The 27,074-nt window shown below is 40.1% G+C and overlaps 1 protein-coding gene across 1 annotated transcript in view; it reads left to right on the top strand.

Annotated features, from left to right (window-relative positions):
- Nucleotides 1-27,074, top strand: part of NCKAP5 (NCK associated protein 5) — a 1,037,899-nt gene that overhangs the window by 797,833 nt on the left and 212,992 nt on the right. Inside the window, exons 8-9 of the mRNA XM_005676205.3 lie at nucleotides 12,959-13,027; nucleotides 23,306-23,344. Of these exons, the coding sequence (XP_005676262.2) occupies nucleotides 12,959-13,027; nucleotides 23,306-23,344 (108 nt within the window). The remainder of the gene's footprint in view (nucleotides 1-12,958; nucleotides 13,028-23,305; nucleotides 23,345-27,074) is intronic.

Genomic DNA, 27,074 nt, shown 5'->3' with positions numbered 1-27,074 from the left:
AGCAGCAGGCAGCAGTGTACATTTACACCATAAGAGAACTGCTGTCAGGCGCTCTGTTGGTAGATAGGAACAATGTGTGCTGCAGCCAGCTCATGGCAGCTTTTAAGAGCCAATTGGTAGTTTTCAAGAATTTTCCAATCCTGCTGTGAAACATAGCAATTATTATTAATTAAGTCATATAAACTTATACATGATTAAAGACAAGGTAATACATACTCAAAACAAATCACTTCTTAATTATGTGCTAACATTTTGCCACCATCTAAATTCTATATCCTGGATGGCAGGCATCCTATGTGATGGTGCACCACTGCTCTGCATTTTCTCCCAACTCTGTGCAGCTGGAAATGAGTCATGATGGGAGTAATGACACCATGGAAATCAGAAAAACCACAAAGCAGGACTCTTCGCCAGTGGGCTCCTAAAGAGGACGTTGATTTACTGGTGTGAGAATGTGATTCTGGAGGCTGGTGTGTGAAGCCTGTTTTCAGTGTGCCAGGTCCATGTGCCATGTCCAGAGTACTATCCTGTGACTTTGTTATCCTTACTCAGTGTCATTCTGAGGATTTACTTGACTTTTGCATAATTGGCATAACCTTGAAAGGGGGAGGGGCAAAGTGGGGAAAAGGGGATCAGCAGCTGTAGTGATCTGCCAAAATGTCAGACCTATGCAAGTGGCAAAAGTTTGCTCAGGAAGTTTGAGTAGAATCAAGAGACAGAAGCTTGGAGGCATAAAATAGAAGCGTTCATTTCCCTAAACCTAATAATATTTCTTTTTGTAATCCTAGAGAAGGCAATGGCACCCCACTCCAGTCGTCTTGCCTGGAAAATCCCATGGACGGAGGAGCCTTCTAGGCTGCAGTCCATGGGGTCGCTGAGGGTCGGACACAACTGAGCGACTTCACTTTCACTTTTTGCTTTCATGCGTTGGAGAAGGAAATGGCAACCCACTCCAGTGATCTTGCCTGGAAAATCCCAGGGACAGGGGAGCCTGGTGAGCTGCCATCTGTGGGGTCGCACAGAGTCGGACACGACTGAAGCGACTTGGCAGCAGCAGTTGTGGCCTACATACCTTCAGTGCAAGAATTTTATATGTAAAGGGTCAGAATTTCAACAAATCTGGATCTCTTCTACATCCTAAGGGCGTTACAGGATATGGGAAAGCAAAGGGTAGAACAACTGGCAGGGAGGAATATAGTCCATCCTGGACTGTGACGTGGTGGGTACTGTAACAAAAGGGCAGACAGGATGCTCCAAGAACATAAGGGACCTGACCCAATGGCATCCACAAATCAGGCAGGCAACTGTTTCATGTGTACAGTTCAGGAAAAGTATGAGTAGCATATTGTTCTTTTCATCTGCCCTAAAGGCTAGTGGAGGTTATTATTCTAAACCTTACAGGAAAGCCTAGCAGGAGATAGGCTTTCAAGGTGATAGGATTGATATCCTTATGATAGGATTTCAAGGTGAAATGTAATGTCCTCTCCCAGACCATCCTGCCCCCCTGCAAACCTGCCTACTTTCTAACTCCTGAAATGTTACAATTAAAGATTCACTCCTTAATCCTCTCTTAAAATGAAAAGCCTTTTGGTGCTTTGTTTATCAGCTTTGAATCTTAATGTGAATGAAGTTAGCAGTATGTCTCTGAGGGAGATGGTGCTTGATAAATGGGTACCTGGAAATAGAAATAAAGTATGAGAAAGTGAGGGGAAAACAGAAAAGGGGGACCCACAGATGAGAGGAGCCAGTGGCTAAAGCTAATCTGTATGTGAGGCTGTTTACAATATTGAGGACCCAGGTTACACTGGTCTTGGCTAAACCTTCACAATCAACAGAATAACTTCTCTCCTGGCTGACACCCTTCCTGGTGATAAAGCCTATGAGTTGCCCATGTTCCAGATGGGAATTGTTTTACAAAGGACAGAGGGAACTAACATTGATCAAGTTCTACAATGGGCCAGGCTCTCTCTGTTTTAGATTTGTTTTACACTCATCATCTCATTCATCCCTAGAAGAGCCGTGGGGATTTACTGTCACTCCTGTTTTTCAAGGAGGAGACAGACTCAAAGAGTCCAGGTGACTTCCTAGAAGTGATGGGAAGCCGGAGGTAGCATCAAGATCCAAATAAACACTTGACTTCAAAAGTCAGGCTTCGTTCCATTATTTAAAAAAATAGAAGAGGAGATTAACAAAGCATGTTGGGACGTCCCTTTAGAATCACATACTTTCCTCCTAGGATGATAGATTCTTCTCATTCCTACATATGAAATCTGTACATGGATCTTTCCTGTATATCCCCATAGAAAAGAAAATTATCCAGCTTTTTTTGTTTGTATTATGAAAACATTAACTTTTATTATTTTCCAGATATTGTAATATCAAATAATATTTTTCTGAATCACACACATTTTTCTCTATTCCACACATACATGCACACACACAGAAATGCCCTCTCAGGGGCCATTTCTCCCCAGTGAAAATCACTGATCTAGGAGGAAAGAGACAGACTCATAAACAGAGAAAGTGAAGTGCAAGATTATATGGTGTTTTTATCTGTATGTAGTGAAAATCATTATGGTAGGTGTTCTACTCAGAATCTGTAGATGGCATGTTGTGGAAGTAAAGAAGAGCACCTGTTACACAAGAGACTCATGAAGACTTCCTGATGGAGACGGCAAGCATGATGACCATCCCCAGTTGCAGAGAAACATTAAGAAACTCCTGCACAGTTAAAGGCAGGTGATATAGCCAGGGGGAGGCAGAGGCTGATGACTGCCTTCATTCTGAAACTGATTCCCCCAAGTCACTGGTTCTCCAAGTGTGGCCCTCAGCCCAGCAGTGTCAGCATCACCTGGAAGCTTGTTAGAGATGCACATTCTCAGGCCCTGTCCTAATTACACTGAATCCAAACCCTAGGGATCTAACAAGCAATCTTAGATCTCAGAATCATACCAAGCCATCCTGTTGCCTACTCAAGTCTGCCAGCCCCTGGTCTAAAGCCCCGTCCAAGGATTTAAATTCTTTAAATACCTAGAGGTTTCATTGGAAAGTGTTTTCTAGTCAGGCCTGCAGACATGTCTTGCATAACATGTTATCATTGCTTGGGACGCTGAACTCCTTGAGACATGGATGCTATTTTTATTTGAGTTTAGGTCTCCAGTGCCTTGGGCTGGACCTTGAGTTCCTGGGATCCATCAGGTTGGTTTAGTGCAAGAGAAAGGACATTTTGGCTGTGTGTCTGTGGTATATGAGCACTGAGATTCCTCCTAAGCCTTCTAGGAATTCATATCTTATTCCTGTGGTGGGAGGACAGAGCTTGTAAATATTTCCTGAAATTTTCTAAAGTGACAGAATTTATCTCCCTGATGCACAGCAGCCCTAGACATTGCCCAGGTATGGAGACTGCAGCTTTTAAATACAGTAAGTGGGGAACTTTGCTGGTGGTCCAGGGGTTAAGACTCTGTGCTTCAAATGCCAGGGGTGCAGGTTTGACCTCTGGTCGGGGAACTAGGATCCCATGTGCCCCATGGTGCTGCAAAAAAATTACTGTCAGTGGAAAAGACCCTTTTGCTACCCACCCCAACATGACCACCACAGTGATGAATGATACTGAAATTCCGAAAGTTTTGAAGATGAAGATAAAAGGGAAGGAGATGTGATATCCAGGTCTAGTTCTTGGTGTCCTCTGTATTCAGGCTTCCTACTGTTCTACTCAATGAAAATGTGAACACTTGGATGGCCTGCTTGATGGCACGTTTAGCCACTACCATGACGCTTTCTCCTCAGATAATAAACAGATTACAGTGTAATTAAGGAATTTAGGGCATCTCTGTTTTGCTTGGAAGGCTGAATCTGAAGTGAGGTTGTTAGGATTGTGCTTTAATGGGCAACTGGGGTACGTAACTGGAGTGCCACAGGACTCTGCTTCAGAGATGCGATCATAAAAGAGTGCTTTCCCACTCGGGGCCTAACCACAATTTTCAAAAAATACCTTTTTCCTGACCTTATTCTGACCTGTTTGCCTTTGCTGAATTAAAGGGTTTTTTGCAAGCTGGGAAGATGTCATTCCGAAAAAGACCAGCTGTTACAGAAGGGAAACCATGGGGATGCGGCCCTTGTAACGATTGTGAATTGGAGTTTTTTCTCTTTCCTGCTCTTTTTTCCCTTTAGAGAACATCTTTCTCTTTCCATGTTCTTCCTTCCTCCACAAAACAAGATATAAAGCAAGGGTGGTAAAAACTAACCTCTGAGGAGTCTGAGAAAAAGATATGGAAGAATTCTTTGTAGTATTCTCAAAGCCTTTTTTTACATTTGAAATTACTTTAAAATTTAAATATGTGCCCCATTTAAGTTTTTAGGTTCGCATCTTAGCCAGACCACAAAAAAATGAGTAGAATTTAGAAAAGCCAATGGGCAAGTGAAACATATCCCATCTAAAACAATGGAACCAAAGGCGCAGCCTGGGGAATGAGAACTTGGACTTCATGAGATGAGCAGGGACTGGCACTGACCTGAGAGATGGTACATACAGTCTAGTGGGAAATGTATGTTTGCATAGATGAGTGGGCACAGAGTATAAGAGGGGAAAATCCTGCAGTAGAGTTGTTATTTTATGCAGAGGAACATTTTTAAGGTAGAATTGTTCTACCTTTTGGTCTGTAGAAAAGGATATTGTCTTAGTCTGTTCCGGCTGCAATAACAAAATATCACAGACTGAGTAGTTTATAAATAACAGAGATTTATTTCTCTCATTTCCAGTGTCTGGGAAATCCAAGACCAAGGCCCCAGCAATGGTCACGTTTTAGCCAGGGTCCTCCTCTTGCTTCACAGCCATAGTTAGCACTTTCTCACTCTGTCCTCACAGGAGGAAGGGGGGCTAGCAAACCTCCAGAGCCTCCTTTATGAGGACTATAATCCCCTTCATGGGGACTCCAACCTCCTGACCTACTCTCCTTCCAAAGGCCCCAGCCCATAGTATCTCACTGGGCACTGGGACCATAAGCATTTGGGGAGGACACGAACATTCAACCACAGCAGGTAGATTAAGTGCATTTATAGTGTAGAGAGATCTAAACATAATAAGCACTTAGAGGGTTAATGTAGAGCAGTCCTTTAGAAACATTGGTCCATTTAGTCATTCCTAAGCTCTGGCCAGCATGTCTGTTAACAGAGCAGGGCCTCTAAGAAACATAGTTTCTTTAAAACATATATTGATATTGCTGTGTTAGTTGCTCAGTCCTGTCTGACTCTTTGTGACTCCTGGGACTATAGCCCACCAGGCTCCTCTGTTCATGGAATTTCCCAGGCAAGAATACTGGAGTGGGTTGCCATTTCCTTCTCCAATATTAATATTAAACATGCATTAACTCAACATTGTAAATCAACTATACTTCAATTAAATTTTTTTAAAAAATAAATATTAATTCATGCCCATTTTCTACAGTAAACCAAAACAATATAGATTTACTCTATGTAGCTCTTCAATTTTATAAAGATATTTTAGGACTTTAGGGATGAAATCAGAAACATAGTTAGATCCCTGTAATTTGGAGTCATGGGGAAACAGCATAGAGCAGGAAATCCTCTAAATCAGGGACTAAGCCTTGCTCAAGGTTTTGATCATCATTGTGCAAGACAGAGCTGAACCCTAAAACCCACGGTTACATTTAATTGAACACTCTAACGACATCCTCTGAGAACACTGCTTTAATAACACACTTATTTAAAGTGACAAAACCCGTGACATCATTCTGTAATTCTCAGTAGTGACACCAACATTTTCTCTTTCTCTCTCTGCCTTCTCCTCTCGTATCTCTGCCATATAAATAGATGCTGTCTCTTTAAATCACATTTAATTAAGTTTTCTTTTTTCTTTTCCTGTTTTTCCCCCTGTTGTCTTGTGTTGGTAGCAGGTTAATGCTGAATTTCTAATAAATACAAATGGATTAAAGAAAATCATGAGTTTAAGATTATTTTAACTTCATTGGCATAATTGTTAATATCTCCATCATCCCCTGGGATATGTAGGATTACATTAATTAAAGTGGTCTCTGTAACTGAATGCGTTAACCATAAATGTGGCTGCTGTGTCTTCCTCAGCACCCTTTAGGTATTTAATTTCCTTGCCTGCAATAGATTGTCAGAGCAGTAAACGTGAGGCAACTAATGTAAATGGTGTAATGACGGTAATTATCTGAATGGATCGATTGGAGTGTTATTGCAACGTGATATTGTGGGTAGAAGCAATATTAGACATCCCATACACATTCTGTTTTCAATTTTATTTCCTTACACATTTTTTTCCCAAGATTTTTCAAGTGAAAGTAATGCTAGCCGGCGTTGCTATTCTCTCCTTTATTTCTCCTTATCATCCTTTGTGCTACTGCTTTACTAAATAAAACCAGCAGAGCCCAGGAAAACTAAATTTCTCCAAAGAAAACAGTGACCTTGTAAGATGGAAATTCTAGCAGTTTCTCTGTGATTCATGGTATCCAAATATTTGAACCTGAAGTCACTTTGAGGATGGGCTATAGATTGGCTAGTTTGTCCCCTTCACTCATTAACTGCTAAAGAACTGTAATCCCCAGGAGGGTTCAATGACTTGTTGAAGGTTACACAACATGGTATTGCCAGGTAAACCCGAAGGGGGTGGAAGTGGCCCTCTCTTCTGGGCTGGGCAGGCAGCCGAGAGTGTGCACCAGCTGCAGGCCAAAAGGGGTTCAGTGTCAGAGGCCAAAGCAGGGCGAACCCTGGAAGAAACATTAGGTCAGGAAAACGTTTCCTTTTCCTTTGAGTGGGGAATGAAATGATGGAACCATCTGGGATAACCAGTACTTAAAAATCCAAACAGATGTTCAGCATAAGGGCAGAAGGCTTGGGTTGGGTGGCAGATGTCTGTCCATGATGAGAATGGAGAGACCATGGCAGGATCCCACCTGAGGGACAGGAGTATTGGGAGAGGATTACTAAAACAGGGATTCAAACTCAGAGGGAAAAGGTCAAAGCCAAGTGTTAGAATTGAAAGTTGAAGAAGAAACAGAGGTTCGAATCCTTGGACTTGAAAGATGACTAGGTCGAGATGATCTGACAGTGGCAAGAGCACCTTGAAACAGCCTGTTTCCTGTCAGTTTTCTTCAACTTTCATGCCCCATCCTAGTTCAGTCACACCACTGGCTTTGCTTGTTAAGTAACAAATGGGTATAAGTCTAAAACTTTTCATACATCTGCCCCCAAAAATCCCAACAACATTCAAATCATCAAAGCACTGATAAAACCACACAGAACCCACACCTTCTGTGTTCCAGAAAACGGAACACTAGAACTTCAGTTGCTGTACATAGAAAAATAAACACCAAATACCCACAGCACTACCTGCAGCAAGCCTGGTGTCCCAGGGCAGGATGGTGGCACAGGGTACAAGGAAAGCACTCCCAGAATGAGACGGCCTGACACCACAAGCTCAGATCTCAGTACTGGCTATCAGACAGGGCTTAAACGTGTGCACAACCTAAGGTGACCATCTCAGCAAGGTAGTGATTCTAGGGGGAGGAGGGCAAAGAGAAAATGTACTGTTTGGAGATGTGAATGTGAAGGGGAAAAGATGAGGGAAAATTTCAAGATGCTATGGAAATAGACCAGCCTCCTCCATCATCATCTGGTAAAGAGGCTAAAACAAGGGTATATAGTGCAAGGCTGGAGGAATAGTATGTGAAAGTCATAGACTCTGATAAAGCAGAAAGAATGTACTGGAGAGTTAGTTGGGAAAAGTAATGAGGCAAGGACTGTTGATTGTTGCATGTGTAATAGGAAGAGGCAAGGCACGGAATTGTAGCTAGGTGGTAGCAACAGAGGGAGCAATGAGAGGACCTGTAAGAGGTGGATGGGTGGTATCAAAGAGATAGGAAAGGAAGCAACACTTTGCTCCTTTTAAGGTACTTTGACTTTTGGAATCATGTTCATGTTTTTCATATTCAAAAAATAACATGAAAGCAACAAGAAGATGAGAAATTAAATTTGAATGCCATCAGAAACAAAAGAACTGAATTTAAAAATACATTTTCAAATTAAGACCATAACCACACTAAAGTGAGAGGGGTAGGGAAGAGCCAGTCTAGTATCTTTTCAATTCAGTTGCTCAGTCGTGTCCGACTCTTTGAGACCCCATGGACTGCAGTACGCCAGGCTTCCCTGTCCATCACCAACTCCCAGAGCTTGCTCAAACTCATGTCCATTGAGTCGATGATGCCATCCAACCATCTCATCCTCTGTCATCCCCTTCTCCTCCTGCCTTCAATCTTTCCCAGCATCGAGGTTTTTTCCAGTGAGTTAGTTCTTTGCATCAGGTGGCCAAAGTATTGGAGTTTCAGCTTCAACATCAGTCCTTCCAATGAATATTCAGGAGTGATTTCCTTTAGGATTGACTGGTTGGATCTCCTTGCAGTCCAAGGGACTCTCAAGAGTCTTCTCCAACACCACAGTTCAAAAGCATCAATTCTTTGGCGCTCAACTTTCTTTATTGTCCAACTCTCACATCCATACATGACTACTGGAAAAGTCATAGCTTTGACTAGATGGACCTTTATTGGAAAAGTAATGTCTCTGCTTTTTGATATGCTGTCTAGTTTGGTCATAGCTTTTCTTCCAAGGAACAAGCATCTTTTAATTCCATGGCTGCAGTCACCAGCTGCAGTGATTTTGGAGCCCAAGAAAATAGTCTCTCACTGTTTCCATTATTTCCCCATCTGTTTCCCATGAAGTGATGGGACTGGATGCCATGATCTTTGTTTTTTGAATGTTGAGTTTTAAGCCAACTTTTTCACTCTCCTCTTTCATCAAGAGGCTTTTTAGTTCTTTTTCACTTTCTGCCATATGGGTGGTGTCATCTGCATATATGGATTTATTGATATTTCTCTTGGCAATCTTGATTCCAGCTTGTGCTTCATCCAGCCCCACATTTCATATGATGTACTCTGCATATTAAGTTAAATAAGCAGGGTGATAATATACAGCCTTGACGTACTTCTTTCCCAAATTGGAACTAGTCCATTTTTCCGTGTCCAGTTCTAACTGTTGCTTCTTGACCTGCATACAGATTTCTCAGGAGGCAGATACGATGGCCTCGTATTCCCTTCTGTTTAAGAATTTTCCACAGTTTGTTGTGATCCATACAGTCAAAGGCTTTGGCATAGTCAATAAAGCAGAAATAGATGTTTTTTTCTGGAATTATCTTGCTTTTTTGATGATCCAACAGATGTTGGCATTTGATATCTGGTTCCTCTGCCTTTTCTAAATCCAGCTAAAACACCTGGAAGTTGACAATTCATGTACTGTTGAAGCCTGACTTGGAGAATTTTGAGCGATACTTTGCTGTCATGTGAGATGGGTGCAATTGTGCGGTAGTTTGAACATTCTTTGGCATTGCCTTTCTTTGGGATTGGAATGAAAACTGATCTTTTTCAGTCCTGTGGCCACTGCTAAGTTTTCCAAATTATCTGGCATATTGAGGGCAGCAATTTCACAGCATCATCTTTTAGGATTTGAAATAGGTCAACTGGAATTCCATCACCTCTACTAGCTTTGTTCATAATGATGCTTCCTAAGACCCACTTGAATTCACACTCCAGGATGTCTGGCTCTAGGTGAGTGATCACACCATCGTGGTTATCTGAGTAGTGAAGATCTTTCTTGTATAGTTCTTCTGTGTATTCTTGCCACTTCTTCTTAATATCTTCTGCTTCTGCTAGATCCATACCGTTTCTGTCCTTTATTGTGCCCGTGTTTGCATGAAATGTTCCCTTCGTAGCTCTAATTTTCTTGAAGAGATCTCTGGTCTTTCCCATTCTGTTGTTTTCCTCTATTTCTTCACATTTTTCACTTCAGAAGGCTTTCTTAGCTCTCCTTTCTATTCTTTGGGACTCTGCATCCAGATGGGTATATCTTTTAGTATCTTTTAGACACTGAATTTTACTATATCTCTGCATTCTAAAGGGAAAAGAAATTAAGAATTCTTCTTGGTACTATTTTTTAATTAATTTTTATTGGAGTGTAGTAGCTTTATAATGTTGTGTTTCTTGCAGTACAGTACAGAGAATCAGTCATATGTGTACATACATCCCCTCTTTTTCGTATTTCCTTCCCATTTAGGTCACCACACAGCACTGAGTAGAGTTTCCTGTATATATAGTAGGTTCTCATTGGTTATTTATTTTATACATAGTAGTGTATATATTGGAGAAGGCAATGGCAACCCACTCCAGTACTCTTGCCTGGAAAATCCCATGGGCGGAGGAGCCTGGTAGGCTGCAGTTCATGGGGCCGTGAAGAGTCGGACATGACTGAGCGACTTCAGTTTCATTTTTCATTTTCATGCATTGGAGAAGGAAATGGCAACCCATTCCAGTGTTCTTGCCTGGAGAATCCCAGGGATGGGAGAGCCTGGTGGGCTGCCGTCTATGAGTGTGCCATCGCACAGAGTCGGAACCAACTGAAGTGACTTAGCGGCAGCAGCAGCAGCACCAGTGTATATATGTCAAGTATTATTTTTTGTAGTGTGACCATTTTGCACACACTGTGGGATTGAAGAAATGGGTTAGTATAATGATGTCAGCAGCCCATACTCTCTTTCTAAAAAATGGGGATACAAGTATGAAAAGGGAAGAACAAGGAGGAAGTGTGTGTGTGTGTGTGTGTATGTGTGTGTGTGTGTGTGTGTGTCTAGGAAGAGAGGGAGAGGAAGAGGAAGAGAAAAAAGAAGAAATCCTTCCACTGAAAGGAACTAAAAGCAAGGATTCCTCAGTGGTAATTGGCAAGCATTAATAACCAGAATTTAGTTTCCAAATAGCATTGCCCCACTAAGAATAAGCAGGATTCCTGTAAGAAATGGCTGATTTCAGGATGGGACAATAGACGAGCAAAATGGATATGGGACGTTTCCATTTGCCAAAAAAGCAAGAACATGTCTTAAAAATGAAGGGAATATGTCAAAGGGCACAGCTTAAAGAGAGTCACCTTCCCAAAGCTGAGAAAATTTGAGCATCAAAATAAATACTTAAAGACTTATAACTTAAAGTTATAAGTCTTATAACTTAAAGACTTATGAATAATAAAAGTATCCATGTATTTATGCTGATAAATAGGAAAAAGTTTCTTATAATATCATGCAAACTCATAAATGTAGGTAGAAAAATGATAGAAATCATCATTCTCAGCCAAAATAATTACTGATTCAAGATTCATTGATGGTTACTAAAATAAATAGACAAAAGTTTGATGTGGAATAGGAGTTTTCAGTTTCTAAGTACCTACCCCCAGTTTACTTATTAATTAAAAATAGAAAGATAGTACATTTATAGTGGAGAGATTTGGTAGACCCCACCTTAACCAAGTGACAAAGTTAACATATCCAAATATGGGACAGATAGATATACAGGAGCCTGATATGATGTACTAAGAAGGCTGTAGTATCATTTCTGTTCCATTATTGCCAAGTTTGCAGAAGGAAACTTGAAAGAAACCTAAATTAAAGGACATTCCACAATGTAATTGTCTGTTACTATTTAAAAAAAAAATAGAAAGAAGAAATCGTGAAAGACAACTCTTCCAGATTACATGCTCTTGGATGAATGCTAAACAGATGCAGTGCCTGATCCTGGATATGATTCTGGGTTGGAAAAAAAAATTGCCATAATGACATTATTGGGACAATGGATGAATGGAATAAGGACTATAGAAGAGACTGTGTACTGTGTTAATCAACACTGTATTTCCTGATTTGAAAACTATACTCTGTCTTCATTATTGGAAAATTCATACAGAAGTAGTTAGGGGTGAAGAGTTGCAGGAAGAAAAAATTGAAAGAGAAGAAAATAATACAGAAAATCTGGCAAAATTGGTGAATCTGAGGAAAGGGTATATGGCAGTTCATTATACTTGAACATCATCTGCAAGTTTGAAATTACTTCCAAATAAAAAGTTTTTTAAAGTCTGGTGGAAAGAATCTAAATAGAAAATGTGGATCTATGTACCAGTACCTCCTAAAAATCATACCATAGTTTTGAAAAAAAAATGATTTTGAGATCGGTATCCCCATTTCTAAATGTCAAGGAGGGCTGTCCTGAAGGGGAGAGAAGCAAGGTTGCCTTAGGGGATTGAGACAGCGGTCATGGCAGCAGTGGGACAGGTTAACTCACACAGTTTAGGATTCAGGCCAGGGTCAGCAGTGGAGGAGTGAACCCAGGTCACCAGACGCAGAAGGCAGTTCTCTTGCCACCACTCTATGCTTCACTGAGTGTTTTTGTTCCGTTGTTATTTTGCTAGTAACCTGGTAACTATATTCAACCTGAGATCCTATAGTACCTTATTTAGCATTCAGGTACCTACAAGGCTCTGAGGAGCAGGAAAGTAGTACTTTTAAGAAGGCAAGGGGAGAGGGGAAGGACTCAAGTATAGCTCAGTTCTTGAATTTCTCATTGTAGTCTCATGTTCAAAAGTCATTGATTAACCAGGGAAACAACATGTTTAGTCTGCATTTGGAATTATACTTCCATGAATTTACTAGAGATTCTCTTCTGTGACCTAAACAAATATCAGGCTATGTATCTATGACAGGTCTTAATGAAGTAGATTAAGGCCTTTCTTCCATTAAACATTTTCATAGAATGAAATAAACATTGTAATCTTTTTTACAGAACACTTTCACATCAGGCCATGATTTGATTTTCTACCTGTTCAGAATACCAAGTTTTGCATTTCTTTAAGCCCTAATACCTTTTTGTGAGAGATAAGATAGAAGTCATCCCTGAGAGATTTATAATAGTACTTAGAGCAAACTCGTCAAAGATTCTTCTACAAGACTGTTTTGGATCCTGAGGAGATATATTTAGTAACTATATTGAAGAAGTTGTCACGTAACACAACATTTCATTGATTTATTTGTATTATTTTTGTGTCTTTACTGCAGGCAGAGAATTCAGCATTGGCTTTGGAAAATGAAAATCAAAGGGAACAGTATGAGAGATGTCTTGATGAGGTAAGGGGAACAGAGAGGTTCTGGATAAGAGGCTGGATTATTTAGGATTCCTCGGTCAGATCTTAATATATGTCTATTACCAGTCCCGAACAAACATTAGCATTTAGTCCTTGAAAGGGAGGTTGCAAACAAGGAGTATGGATAAGGAAGCTCAGTCCGTCCCCTCCCTCTCCCTCCTTGTATCCTTATACAGGCGTCTACAAATTCCTTTTGGTTATTGTTTAATATTCTTGGGGCATAGGTTGTGAGATGCTTCACTGTATGATAAATTCCTCCTGTCCAGTAAGTGTGATCCCAGCCTGTGAATGAGAAAAGCTGCCTCAGGGCACAGTGCATCCTCTCCAATTGGATGCCATTTCTGAATAAAAGCAAAATCCTTGATAGAGTGGGTGGGGACGGTGTTCACAGTTGGCAGCCAGAGAGAAAATATCAGTCAGTAGATTGCGAACAAGCCAAGAAGACAAAGGGAAGCGAGGAAGAAAATTTGAGCAGATTGGAAGGAGACAGAGCCACGAGCATGAGCCAACTTAAGAAATATAATTTGATGATGATGGAGAGGTGAAGGCAGAAATGGCAGGTGTCTCAGATTCCTGAGAGGGGAAGGAGAATTGGAACGTGTGCAGGGCCCTGACTCTCTTCTCAGTCATCCTCTCACACCTGGCAGGGAGTGCACCATCCATCCTTCCTGTGTCACCTAGCCAGGACTTGCTGGTGACCTCCCTGACCCGCCCTCGTCTGGGGTTGGCTGGTAATTGGAGTTATTCACTTACTGGGATGACTCTTCCAGTCATCTGCCCAATACCCTAAAACTTGCACATATCCTTCTAGAAGATTCAGTTTAATAGCTGTTATGATAGAGCTGACAGAGATTTCAAGAAAATTAGAAAAATATGTTCAGTCACGTTCCACTTCTTGAACAATGGAAACTGGAAGTATATCTTCAATCTTTTCCTCCTCACTGTCAATTAGGAAACTTTTTCCAACAAATGCTCTTGAACTTCCTTACCCCTTCCCTAGCCCGTCCATGATGGTGATGGAGTAAATGACAAAGAACACAATTAAAAAGCCCAGTTGTGGCATACTCACCTCTGCCATATACTTCTCTTCGCCCTCAAAATTAGAAATGGTGTTTCTTCTCAGAATTCCACATATGCTTGATATTTCCCTACACCAGTGGTTCTTGTAATATGATCCCTGAACTGGCAACATCAGCCTCATCTGGGAACTTGTTAGAAATGCAAATTCTTTTTTAAAAATTTAGTTTAAGTTTTAAAATTTATTTTGGCTGTACTGGGTTTTTGTTGCAGCATGTGGGCTTTCTCTAGCTGCAGCTCTGAGGCTTCTTTCTTGTTGTAGCACAAGGGCTTCTCTTGTTTCAGGGTATGGACTCTAAGGGAAGCCCCAGAAATGCAAATTCTTAAGCCTCAGCCATAGAGAATCAGAGACTCTGGGAGTGGAGGTGGGCCTGGCTGTGATCTGTGTATCAGCAAGATCTCCAGGTGATCCTGTTGAACCCTGCAAACCAAGAGCCATTATCCTTATAACACACACCACTTGGCTTCACAGTCACTTGTTGAAGAACCTTCAAACAGTCCCTAGAAAATTGTTTCGTTATTTAATGTTTTAATTGTCTCATAGCTCCAGCCATATGGGGCATTCCTGGTGGTTCCGATGGTAAAGAATCTATGTGCATTGCAGGAGACCCAGGTTCCATCCCTGAGTCGGCAAGATTCCCTGAAGGAGGGCGTGGCAATCCACTCTAGTATTCTTGCCTGGAGAATCCCACAGACAGAGGAGCCTAGTGGGCCACAGTCCACAGGATCACAAAGAGTCAGTCACTACTGAGTGACCAACACTTTTCCAGCTATATGTATTAGTTACTCAAGCAAAATGGTGTTTTCAGTCCCTCTGCCCTGTCAAGACTTGAAAGGACTCAGAATAATCATTACAATGTCCAGAGTTAAAAGAATCACTCAAATAAGTTGACATAAAAGGGGGAGTGATGACTCATGTCTAGTGAGGCCAGTTCAGCCCCTCTCATCTCTATTCCCCAGGCTGTTGGTCCAATCAAACTTGAGGCCAAGAAATTCCAAATAGATCCAAGGATATTTAAAGGAACAAATACTGCCCTTGGGTCATATGTATTGATCAGCAAAGTACTACCTTAACCTCCTGCACAGGAATTTCCAATGAGAATCCCTATTCAGAAGTCAAATTTATGTGAATCACACCACATGAACTTAATTTGTCACAGTTTCCCCATAAATCATCCTTCCTCATCAGTCAAAAAACTCCCAGCGTTTATTTATGGAAACTCAGGGTCTGTTTTCTATATGTCCCCTATGCTTGCATCCCACATTTCATTAGAATGTGACTGGCAAAACCGAAGTTTTCACCCACAAAATCATTTAGTATAAAGTTTCCACCAAAGACAGAATTTTCAGAGGGAGAATTTCTCCCTTCTTAATTGCAGAAATTAACTGTTGCCAAAGAGGTGATTTGTAACAAAGAACCACCTCTGAGCAGTACAAATGTTTTGTATTCATGAATCCTGGCCCCTGATTACACATGCCAGTTGTTTTGTAACTAATTGCATGAGGGGAGACAATCTATTTCTATACATTGCAAGAGAACACTCTCAAAGGGGTAGTTGAATGTAGTAATAATGCCAACTGGAAATTCTTTTCCAGGCTTTTGGTACTAATTAAACAAACTAACAAGGTAAGGCCTCATGTTAAGTTATTTCCTTGCTAGCGGGTTTCACAAAATATACACAGGTGGATAAAATGTAAATTTGAAGTGTTCTTCAATCCCTTTTGCACTGATCATTATTTTCTGAGAAATGGAGAACATATTGAGGATTGGGAGAAAGTACTTGGGGATCAGAGATTCCCCCTGATTTCCTAATAAAAGGGTGTGTTTATTCAGAAGGAACAGACATGCATCCATAGATACACAGAGTTCAGTTCAGTTCAGTCGCTCAGTCGTGTCCGACTCTTTGTTACCCCATGAATCGCAGCACGCCAGGCCTCCCTGTCCATTACCAACTCCCGGAGTTCACTCAGACTCACGTCCATCGAGTCTGTGATGCCATCCAGGCATCTCATCCTGTCGTCCCTTTCTCCTCCTGCCCCCAATCCCTCCCAGCATCAGAGTCTTTTCCAATGAGTCAACTCTTCGCATGAGGTGGCCGAAGTACTGGAGTTTCAGCTTTAGCATCATTCCTTCCAAAGAAATCCCAGGACTGATCTCCTTCAGAATGGACTAGGTGGATCTCCTTGCAGTCCAAGGGACTCTCAAGAGTCTTCTCCAACACCACAGTTCAAAACTATCAATTCTTCGGCGCTCAGCTTTCTTCAGAGTCCAACTCTCACATCCATACATGACCACTGGAAAAACCATAGCCTTGAGTAGACGGACCTTAGCCGGCAAAGTAATGTCTCTGCTTTTGAATATGCTATCTAGGTTGGTCATAACTTTTCTTCCAAGGAGTAAGCGTCTTTTAATTTCATGTCTTCAGTCACCATCTGCAGTGATTTTGGAGCCCCCCAAAATAAAGTCTGACACTGTTTCCACTGTTTCCCCATCTATTTCCCATGAAGTGATGGGACCGGATGCCATGATCTTAGTTTTCTGAATGTTGAGCTTTAAGCCAACTTTTTCACTCTCCACTTTCACTTTCATCAAGAGGGTTTTCAGTTCCTCTTCATTTTCTGCCATAAGGATGGTATCATCATCTGCATATCTGCATATCTGAGGTTATTGATATTTCTCCCGGCAATCTTGATTCCAGCTTGTGTTTCTTCCAGTCCAGCGTTTCTCATGATGTACTCTGCATATAAGTTCAATAAGCAGGGTGACAATAGACAGCCTTGACGTACTCCTTTTCCTATTTGGAACCAGTCTGTTGTTCCATGTCGAGTTCTAACTGTTGCTTCCTGACCTGCATACAGATTTCTCAAGAGGCAGGTTAGGTGGTCTGGTATTCCCATCTCTTTCAGAATTTTCCACAGTTTATTGTGATCCACACAGTCAAAGGCTTTGGCATAGTCAATAAAGCAGAAATAGATGTTTTTCTGGAACTCTCTTGCTTTTTCCATGATCCAGTGGATGTTGGCAATTTGATCCCTGGTTCCTCTGCCTTTTCTAAAACTAGCTTGAACATCAGGAAGTTCATGGTTCATGTATTGCTGCAGCCTGGCTTGCAGAATTTTGAGCATGACTTTACTAGAGTGTGAGATGAGTGCAATTGTGCAGTCGTTTGAACATTCTTTGGCATTGCCTTTCTTTGGGATTGGAATGAAAACTGACCTTTTCCAGTCCAGTACACATACACACACACACACATACAAATACATGCACACACTGTCACTTCACCATCACCTCTACTGCCGCCCAACCCCTCATCTCCTCACCTTGCAATACAAAAGCAAAACCAAGGACCACTCTTGATTGTGAGGGAAGGGACTAGAGGTTTTCATGTTTGCATCTAGCTTCTGTGTCCAGCTGTTGAACAGTTCACTGGCAAGCACTGAAGTGTTTATTGTCAGTATCGTCTTGGCCAGTTCCTTTAAGACCAGTTTATTCCCAAGTAGAGAAGTGTAATGACGCATACAACTTCCTCAGACTAACGTCTTACATTTGGGTAGATTCAGCTGTGCCCTCGAAACCTTTGTAAGATATGAACCTTGACTAGGCTCTGGGATCTTAGGGTGCCCCTAGCCTAGCAGGATAAATGAGGGAGATGGTTAATCCCAGAGGAAGGAGGTAAGGGAAACTCACAGAGGAAATGGGCTGCACTGGGGACTTGGAGAACAGATAGCACAGTCACCAGAGGTCAGGAGGAACGGTGGGCAGGAGGTAAAGAGGGCAAAACTGAAAGGACATCTTCAGTAGAAACAGCTGGAGCAGGTGAAGTCAGATCTAGAAAGGTGAGTGATTCTCATTCTTACCAACACATTGGACTTACTGCGGAGCTTTGAAAGAACAGCTGGCTGTCCCCAGAGATTATGACCTGATTCTGCTCTAGATCAGAGCCTGAGTATTAGAATTTTTTAAAGCACTCCAGGGGTTTATAATATTCAGCCAAGATTAAGAACCACTACCCTTACGTCTCTGAATGTGTGTTTTAGAGAGCTTTTCAGAAAGCATCTGTAAGAAGATGAAAGCTCCACCGAATTGAGTATGATGATAGAAGAGCCAGGTGAACCCATGCTGAGATTTAAAGTTATTTCCAATTCCCTAACAGTGTCTGAGCAAAAAATAAACCCTGGCCCAGTGTTTCTCAAATTGTTTCTCCAGACCCCTTCTGCATCACCACGAGGTGTCTCAATTGCTAAAAATTTGATTCTTAGACTTCACTCAGGTACTCTTAAACAAAATGAGGGGTGAGAGAACTGGTAATTTGAAGAAATTTCCCAGGTGAAGCCACTGAACACAGAAGTTGGAGAACCTGCCTCCCTATCAGGCCGTTAGAGTTAGACCAGAGTTCACAGTCAGCCAGGCTACCAGAGTGTTTGAGTTCTTCTTGGACTTTTCCACACTCTACGCTTCAGAGCACAAGGACAGGGAAAACCAGACCTCTGGGTGTAGTTCAGAAAAAAAGAAAAAAAAAAGGCATCAGAATTTCTTTTTTAAAGCAAGACTAACTAAAGGCAGAAGTAGGCTGAGAACAGTTTTTACTTTTCTTTCTTATTCCTATGGGGTATGCCAAGTACTGGATTGCTGAATCATCTACCACATCTGGGACCTAAGTCATCTTTAAAATAAATGTCTTGACAAATGTGGATGGAACATGGTGTTGCTCATGGCCCTCACATGCTTCCAATCTCCATTTCATGGCTGTTTCATGAACGGATCGTTAAATCAACAGATAACCCACTTCTTGTGCCTGCTCTAGACTCTAACGACCATTAGCAGTACTTTATTCTCATTAACAATATTTCTCCAATATTCAGCACAATCCTTGGCCCAGACTAGGTCACTCAATGCATATTTATTGAATAACTAAATGAACGAATGGAGATTATGAGCAACAAATTAATTTCCAAATTAGTTTTTGCTGGAATTCCGCATAATATTTAGATGAATTTCTCCCACTCCCAGGATCTTACAGGGTTTCTTTTGACAGAGTAAATAAATAACGTAGATGCTTAGTGATTTTTATTTATACATGTATTTTACACGCAAATACACACACACAAGACTTCATCCCTTTATAAATGAAAGGGCTTCTTCTCAAACCATCCTTCCTTAAATGCTTACCTGAAAATGTGTTTTACTTCCTGAAGTTTGAGTGACCAGATTCAGATTTAACATTTTTGTCAGGTATTTTTCATCAGGTACTGGTCCGAGGTGGTTTTTCTGATGATGTCTGTCATCTCATACTTTTTTCACAACAACTTCAGAGGCCGATGGTTCCCCTGCATTACGGATGAGAAAAATCAGGTTGCTCTCCCACCCCTGTGCATATCAGTGATCGGTCAACACAGGACAATATTGGGACCCGGGTTTTTCTTGTGATTCTGCCGCCAGTGCTCCTTGTACTTGCCCCCAGCTGTCTTCCTACAATAAACCAAGGTCAAAAGTAGAGAAAACTTCTCCAAAGCACAATTTCTAAAACATGTGCTTTTGCGATCAGTTTTTTAATTACCTGGCTGACATGGCAGTGGCTTTGCATGTAAAGCACGTAAAAGGATGAAAGCAGGACAACCAGGCTTGAGGACAAGACTTTAAGCATGGTGTCCACTGAGTTCCTCACTCGCCCACCTTCAACCCCATCTCCAATTGTGTTCTGGATGTGGTGAGAATTGGCTCCCTCTGGAATGAACTCCCAGATATGGCTTCTCATTCAGCCTCAGGGGCTGTTGTGCAATAAAATAACAGACAAATCTGCATCCCCTATTCTCCTCCCTCTGCCCACCCACCTTGAGATCCCTCTACACCTGGGGATCAGAGGAGCTGGCTTGTCTGAGAGAATTCTTATGGAGAGGAAAGAAGAGATGTACCACAGTGCCCACCCATCCCTGTTCCTCTCCTAGATACAAAGGGGGAGTTTTCCACAAACAGCCTAAGGGAAATTGTCAAACAAGCCAGGGGCTTAAGGACCATCAGCTTGCTCATTGTGTCTCAAGTTCCTGTGACCCAGCCCAGCTGCTCTTTTTTTTTTTTCTTTTTCTTTTTTTGGAGAGGAAGGTTGTCAGCTGACACTGGAAGGTATCTGTTCTCATTAGCTGGGCCTGCCAGGGTGTGATTATTTAAAACCCTAGTGCTGAGGGTAGGATGTTATGATGAAGGCAGGGGCCCATTTCCAGGGATCATCTTGTGAGACTATTACAGGTTGCAGATACAAACTCCGAACAATTGTTCTGTTTATGCATCTGGGAAGCCTAGCTGTTAAAAGTCGTAACAAAACCCAATAAACTATCCTTATAGACAGTACCGAGGAAAGCATTTGTATCACTTGCCTGCTTTGCTGCAGAGAACCTGTGAGCCCTTCCGGGTAATAGAACCCCATGTCAGTAAGTAAAGAAAGAATGCATTTGTGTATCTTTGTTCAGTTTTCAGGTAGAGCAAACAATTGTCCATAATACATGCCAAAAGTAACTGTATCAGAAATAGAGTCTGTAAGCCTATAGGGCAAACATACTTGGATTGCAAAGATATAACATATTTATTCCTGCAGGCTTTTACAGATAAGATACTCGTTTATGACTCCTGTTAAATCATGCAGAGAGCTCTTTTATGTGACCACCATTCCACAGACTGGTTTAAGTGAGGGGCCAGTTCTGAGGAAGAAAAGAAAATATTGATATTAGGCAGTTTTATGAGAATGTAAATCAAATCCAAAGGTTGCTATACAAAAGAATTAAATTATTTATGGTATAAATTAAGTTTGGTACATTGCTTCTGACTTACGCAGCATGAATAGTTCTTCTGTTTTTTTTTTTTAATTTGCAAGAATAAAATAGATGGTATGTAGTTTGACTTTAAATTCTCATGAATTTTAATGAACGTTTAAAAACTGAAAGATTTTCAAGATTATGCTATTGGTCAATTTGTGTGGGCTGAGAAACATTTATCACCATTGTGATCATGTATAAATAAAGTGATAAAAGAAAAAGAAACATCACAAGTTACAGAAAATGACTTATTTTAGTCTACAGTAATTCTTAGATATCTTCTTTAACTTAGACTGGACTAAAAGAAATACCTCATAATACTTTTTCTTCAAAATTATAGTTAGTTTCAGTAAAAAGCCTTTCTTTTAAACTTAATGTCAGCAATGTAAATTTGAAAAGGGTTCGGATAGGAAAAAAATTCCCTCTTGTACATATCAATTGTACAGGTAATCTGATTTTAGTCATTTACTACTTGTAGTGTGAATGTCTGCTAACCACAAATAGATGGCAGCCTCTATTATAATTTTCAATGAGGCTTACTGGTAGCCAGCTGTCATTAAGGATATGCTGTTTTGTCAATATTGAGTCAAGAAGCAAATTCCATGAAAACGTTTTTATCATAATCTATTCCAGTATTCTAAAAAGAGAAATGAACATACACAATTTAGTATCAACAAGAATTTAATTTGTTATCAAGAGAAAGAGAAGATAAAAGTTTGGTCTTTAGTCTTTGGTTGAATGTGAGAATTAGCAAGATGATTACAAGCTTATCACCCTTATAACTGTGTTCTTGCCTATCTCTTACCAGCTATGTTCCTTTTGAAACCAAGAAACACATCCCAATCCTAGATACTCTGCAAATTTATATTGGATAAGTGAAGGAAGAAATGAATGAACAGAAATATTTAGGATATTTAAATGGCCTGACTTGGTCTTTAATGTTGTCAGTTTCGATTATCACATTAAGTGTTTACCGTATGTGTATGTACTGAATAAAACATTCCATATAATTCACCTATCTACCATAATTTTATCAATAGTAGCCATATGGGTATATGACTTTAAGATTGTGGTGAAGTTTAATAAGTGACTCTCTGTGAAGTGTTTTTGAAATCTGCAGGTGAAAAAAGAAATCTTAGAAAGAGAAATCTTAGAAAAAGAAATCTTACATGTAGAAAGGTGAATAGTTTTCGGAGAAAATGCCAGATCCTTGAAATATGAGGGATGTGTTATTGATTTTTCACATGGCCTTTAACTGAAATTGTGTCGCATGCCCACTCCTAAGCCAGTCACTGAAAGGGAATGAAATTACCAACGCCAATTCACCATTCACCTCCTAGGGCCTAGAGGGCTCCAGCTTTTCTTACTGTCCCAAACTGCCTGATACCTGAAGAAAATTAGAGTTCTAGTAATAAGTGACAATTTTATTTAGTTGTGTATTAGAAGAAACTAAAATAACAGTGGATATTGTATTTCTATCTCATATGCAAGTTCAGAAATAGAAAGTGCAGCTCCATACATCATCAGGACAAGGCTCATTCTATTTTTCTGCACCCAAATGTGACTTTCATTTTCAAGATGGCTGCCGAAGCTCCAGCCATCACTTCATATCCCAGCTAGGAAAATAAAGAATAAGGATGAACCCTCTTTTTTTAGGAGACTGCCTATCCATCGGTCCAAGAAAATGGACTGCCTAGAACTCATTGGGCCAGAATTTTGTCACACAGAGACAAGGGAGGTTGGGAAATCCATTTATATCTATCCAGGCAAAAAAAAAATCACGGGAAGAAGGGGGAAATAAAGAATAGAGTAGGCAACTATCAGACTCTCTTATAGGTAGTAACGACAGAGGATAATATAAATGAAGATGTGGAGGAAGAAAGTGGAGCATATATAGGAGTGAAGGAGTTGCCCCTGTTCTGCACTTTCCACCTACCTCTATTGCAAGTAATTTCAGGCAATGAGATAGTCACACAGCAAAAGAATGGGAAGGAGAGGCAAAGGGCATTGTAAATCAGCAGTGTAAAACTGTGTACAGATAATTAGGATCATGTTTTGCACTATATCATTTTTTAGCCTTCTTAAAGTACTTTACATATGAAAGGATATTATTTTTCCAAATATGGAAATGTGAGAGTCAAGATATGAATGATCTTTCCAGCCTAACCGTCTTAATTAGCAACAAGGTCACCTTTGGAAAATGCAAAATATTACCTAGAAGGATAGGCTTATTATGAAAAGAATCAAATCCTCTAGAAGTAGAGGAAAGAGCCAGATGAGGAGCTCATTAGCTTTGGGTAACTTATTGGTAAATTAGAGTCTGTGCATATAGGGTCTCATTATTATAATCAGCAACTCTTTTCTTTATTTTTTAAAGGTAGCGAACCAGGTTGTGCAAGCCCTGCTCACTCAAAAGGTAAGTCACTTTCTGGTTTTATTATTTTCATAGTACTTACGTGAATAGATTGGAACTCACATTGTCAAACTAAAGGAAACTATGATTGATAGCTGCAATACTTTTCCATTTATTCAGTTAGGTTAAAATTGTATGCGTTTTAGATGGCATATGAACATCAATGACCAATAGATTCATAAAATTTAAACTCTTGGGAAAGTAATAGAAAGCCTTTTGAAGATGAAAGATTTCCATGGGCCTACCTAGATGAGTAGCAAACCTATCATTTTTATTTAGTGAATGTAAACATTAAATAAGTTGATGGATTCCTCTGGCCCCTATAAAATGAATAGCCTCTGATAGACAGCATTAACAGAGGCCTAAAATTTAGCAAGAGATCTCTGAGGTTAGGAAGGTTATTTAACTTCTCTGGACCTTAATTCCTCTTCTGTAAAATAGAGATAGCAGTGTCCACCTCCCAGAATTGCTGTGGTCACTCTATGAAAAGGAAGAGCTATTCTCACAGGAACAGCTCTGTGGTAAAGGTAAAGCAAATGGTGGTACTATATACTTGAAAGTTGCTGAGAGTAGATTGAAAGCCTTCTCTCCACAATTTTTTTTTTTTAAGAGAGTTAACTATGTGTAATGATGGATATGTTAATTATTTTGCTCTTGGTAATCATTCTACCATGTAATGTATATCAAATTATCACATCTTACACTTTAAGTATATACAATTATATATGTGAATTTCTCCTCAATAAAGTTAGGGGAAAACAAATGTTAGTCTCTGCGCATGAAATTTTTATACCTTCTCCTTTGTTGTCATCTTATTCTGCCTTCAGATCATGTTATTGGGGCAGAATGGGTAAATGCAGGTAGTTTGCCCAAACTTAGCTAGTTTGGTGAATTTTATTGAACATTTTGCATCTCTTTCCATGATCTATCTGAGAGGCTGAATTCTAGTTCCTTCTGATTTTGTTTATTCTGAGTTACTGCTCTGTGAGATAGAGATATCCTCTTAAAAGAAAATGTGGGAACATGTGACTTGTTCAGGCAGATGTGGCTTAGGAGAGCAAAATCACTTATGGCATTTAAATTTTTTTAATTGAAAACAATTTGAGGGGTTGGCTACTTCTCATGAATGTACTTAAATAATTATTTTAAATGCATGCTATAAGGGCATTGTGATAACAGTTTTGCTAGACTTTCTCCCCCGACTACTTCTGTCAAAATATCATGCTTCCTGATACAGATGATTTTAACTAGTTCAGATTTTACATTAACATTACATGAAGGAGAGATTTGAGCATACTTATTAGGTTAGAGGTAGATTCAATTGTGAATAACAAAAATCCAAAATAATGGTGGCTTAAATCAGGTAACATGAAATCAGATCAGTTACCTACTTCTCAGATCTAAATCTGCAGGTGGGGAGTACATAGCCAGCATGATGGCTTTGCTCCATAAAGTTCATAGGGTCACTGGCATCATGGTTTCTATCTTGTTATTCTGCGGGATGTGGCCTCCATTTCCACAGTTACCTCATGGTCCAAAATGGCTGCTCTACCTCCAGTCATCACATTAATATTTTAGCCATCAGGAGGAAATGAAAGCCAAAGAAAAGGAAGAGGGTAAAACACACACAGCAGCTATCTTTTAAGAGAGACTTCTAAAAGTTTACATTCCTCCCTGTTTACAAACCTTAATTATACAACCACACCTAAGGAAGCCAGTGATGGAGTCTTTCTTCTGGGTATGTGCCCAGTTGAAAAGTGATTGTCACCTGACTGTAGAAGGGAAGAAACATACGTTGAAGGACAGATCATGATTTCTGTCACAACATATTTGAATACTTTTTCTCTTTCAAAGGCTTTAATTTCTCAGTTGCTTTTCCTCCTGTTCCTCCTCATTTAATTACAGATGTAAGGAATGCCAGGGAGCACTGTTGCAGCTCTGTGTGTGACTGTTGAAAGACTTCTCATGCCTGTCTTTTTTAATGGTGCTTCAGAAAAGAGGCAAGAGAACCATCTGGCACAGTATATAGGAAAATGGGACCTTTCAGGTCAGCCACAAAAACATAGCTACACAAATTCAAGTAATAACTAGTAAACAGATAAATCTACCTTGGTACAGCTAAGCAGGAAGACACAAAAAGATGTGCTACTGTGAGATAGCATACCTCAGGGACGCTGTGAGCAGGAAAAGATGCCAGAGCTTTCAGAGATTCCAAAAGAATCATGTTCTGCAGAAACGTGCGCCTCCCAGTTTTTATAGAAACTGTAAAATGGCTACAAAAAGACTAAAATCTCTCAATTAAAAGCACAATATGGGAAATAAGATGTACTCCAAAAGCAGATGAGAAACCTAATTCTAAGGACTGATGTAGCTGATACAGAGTGAAAAACAGAAATCTTGAGTGAATTATCTAAGTCACACACACACACACACACACACATCCTTGAGGTGAAATTATAGTCATAACCATACAGTTATGGAATATATCATTTATTGGGACACAAAGGCAAATCTCCCATGACTTCTATTCCTCCCTCAGCAACCGAAAAAGTATTTTGCTGACATACAGTGAATTGGCCCTGATACGTATCTTGAAGTCACAGAGTATATTTCCTTTCTAAGTACTGATAGGAAAAAAAATTATTTCTATAAATTTAGCAGTTTCTGTTAAATGTATTGATACAGATCATGTCCTAGTAAAGTAATTCAGTTTATCTCAAAAATCTACAGGTTCTCTTAAGAGAGCTGACTGTTCCTCCTTTAGATCAATAACATTAAAGTGACAATATTTAACACAGCTCAGTTCCAATTATGCCTCCAAATCATAGGTACAAGCCTGTAAGTGCAGTCAGTAATCTGAGCCAAATTCACATTTTTGTCTGAAATATATTCTGTCTTCATTAAGACAATTACACACACTGAAAATTTAACTCTTCTATGTTTTTTTTTATTTTTTTATTTTTTTTTTTTGCCACTAACACAAAATTGGAAGAAAGCCATTTTCCCCTCTAGTTATTTTACAGTATATCAACAACCTTGGTCTTATCTTCAAGTTCTTTAAAATAACCGAATATTCATGGTATTTTTAAAATTTTCCAACAAGAATTAAGGCTCTTATATGGTGAAATCGAGCAACACAGCCATCCAGATAGAAGCAGAACACAATTTGTAGCTTTAAACTAAAAGAACTCCCAACTCCTATGTATTTCCCTTGTAGAAAGAGCAGTTGGGCCATCTGGGTGTACTTTTCTTGTAATGGTGTGTGTAGGATCTGGTTTCCTTAGAGTCTGTTTATATTTACTGCACTCTTACAAGGAATCAGACACCACGTCTAGCACTTTAAATGCACAAAATCATTTGGTTTTCACCACAGTCTTGTGAGTAGGACGATGAAGATAATTTCCCCATGCTTCCAGTTGCTACAAGCGGCAAAGCCCACATGTTAACCTGGGGTTATTGCATTCATACTCCATGCCCTTATCCTTTGCACCATTCAGCCTCCACAATCCCTTCAGTCACTTAATGTTTTCCCCACTGTAGTTCAGCAAGCAGGGAAACACTGTGAAATTCAACAGATGGGTTGAAATCCAATCATTAGTCACATACGATTGCAAGAAATAAAGGGGCAATGTCACAGGTGGATTTCTGAAAACTTTTGGAAGCCTTGCCAGCCCTTGCTAGCAAGGACATCCAGGATCTGACTTGCATGGAGTCAAAAATGACTGTAAACTTG

The sequence above is a fragment of the Capra hircus genome, chromosome 2, assembly GCF_001704415.2.
Source record: "Capra hircus breed San Clemente chromosome 2, ASM170441v1, whole genome shotgun sequence".
NCBI lineage: Eukaryota > Metazoa > Chordata > Mammalia > Artiodactyla > Bovidae > Capra > Capra hircus.
Note: the sequence above shows the minus strand (reverse complement) of the source record. Positions and strands in the feature narration are given on the sequence as shown.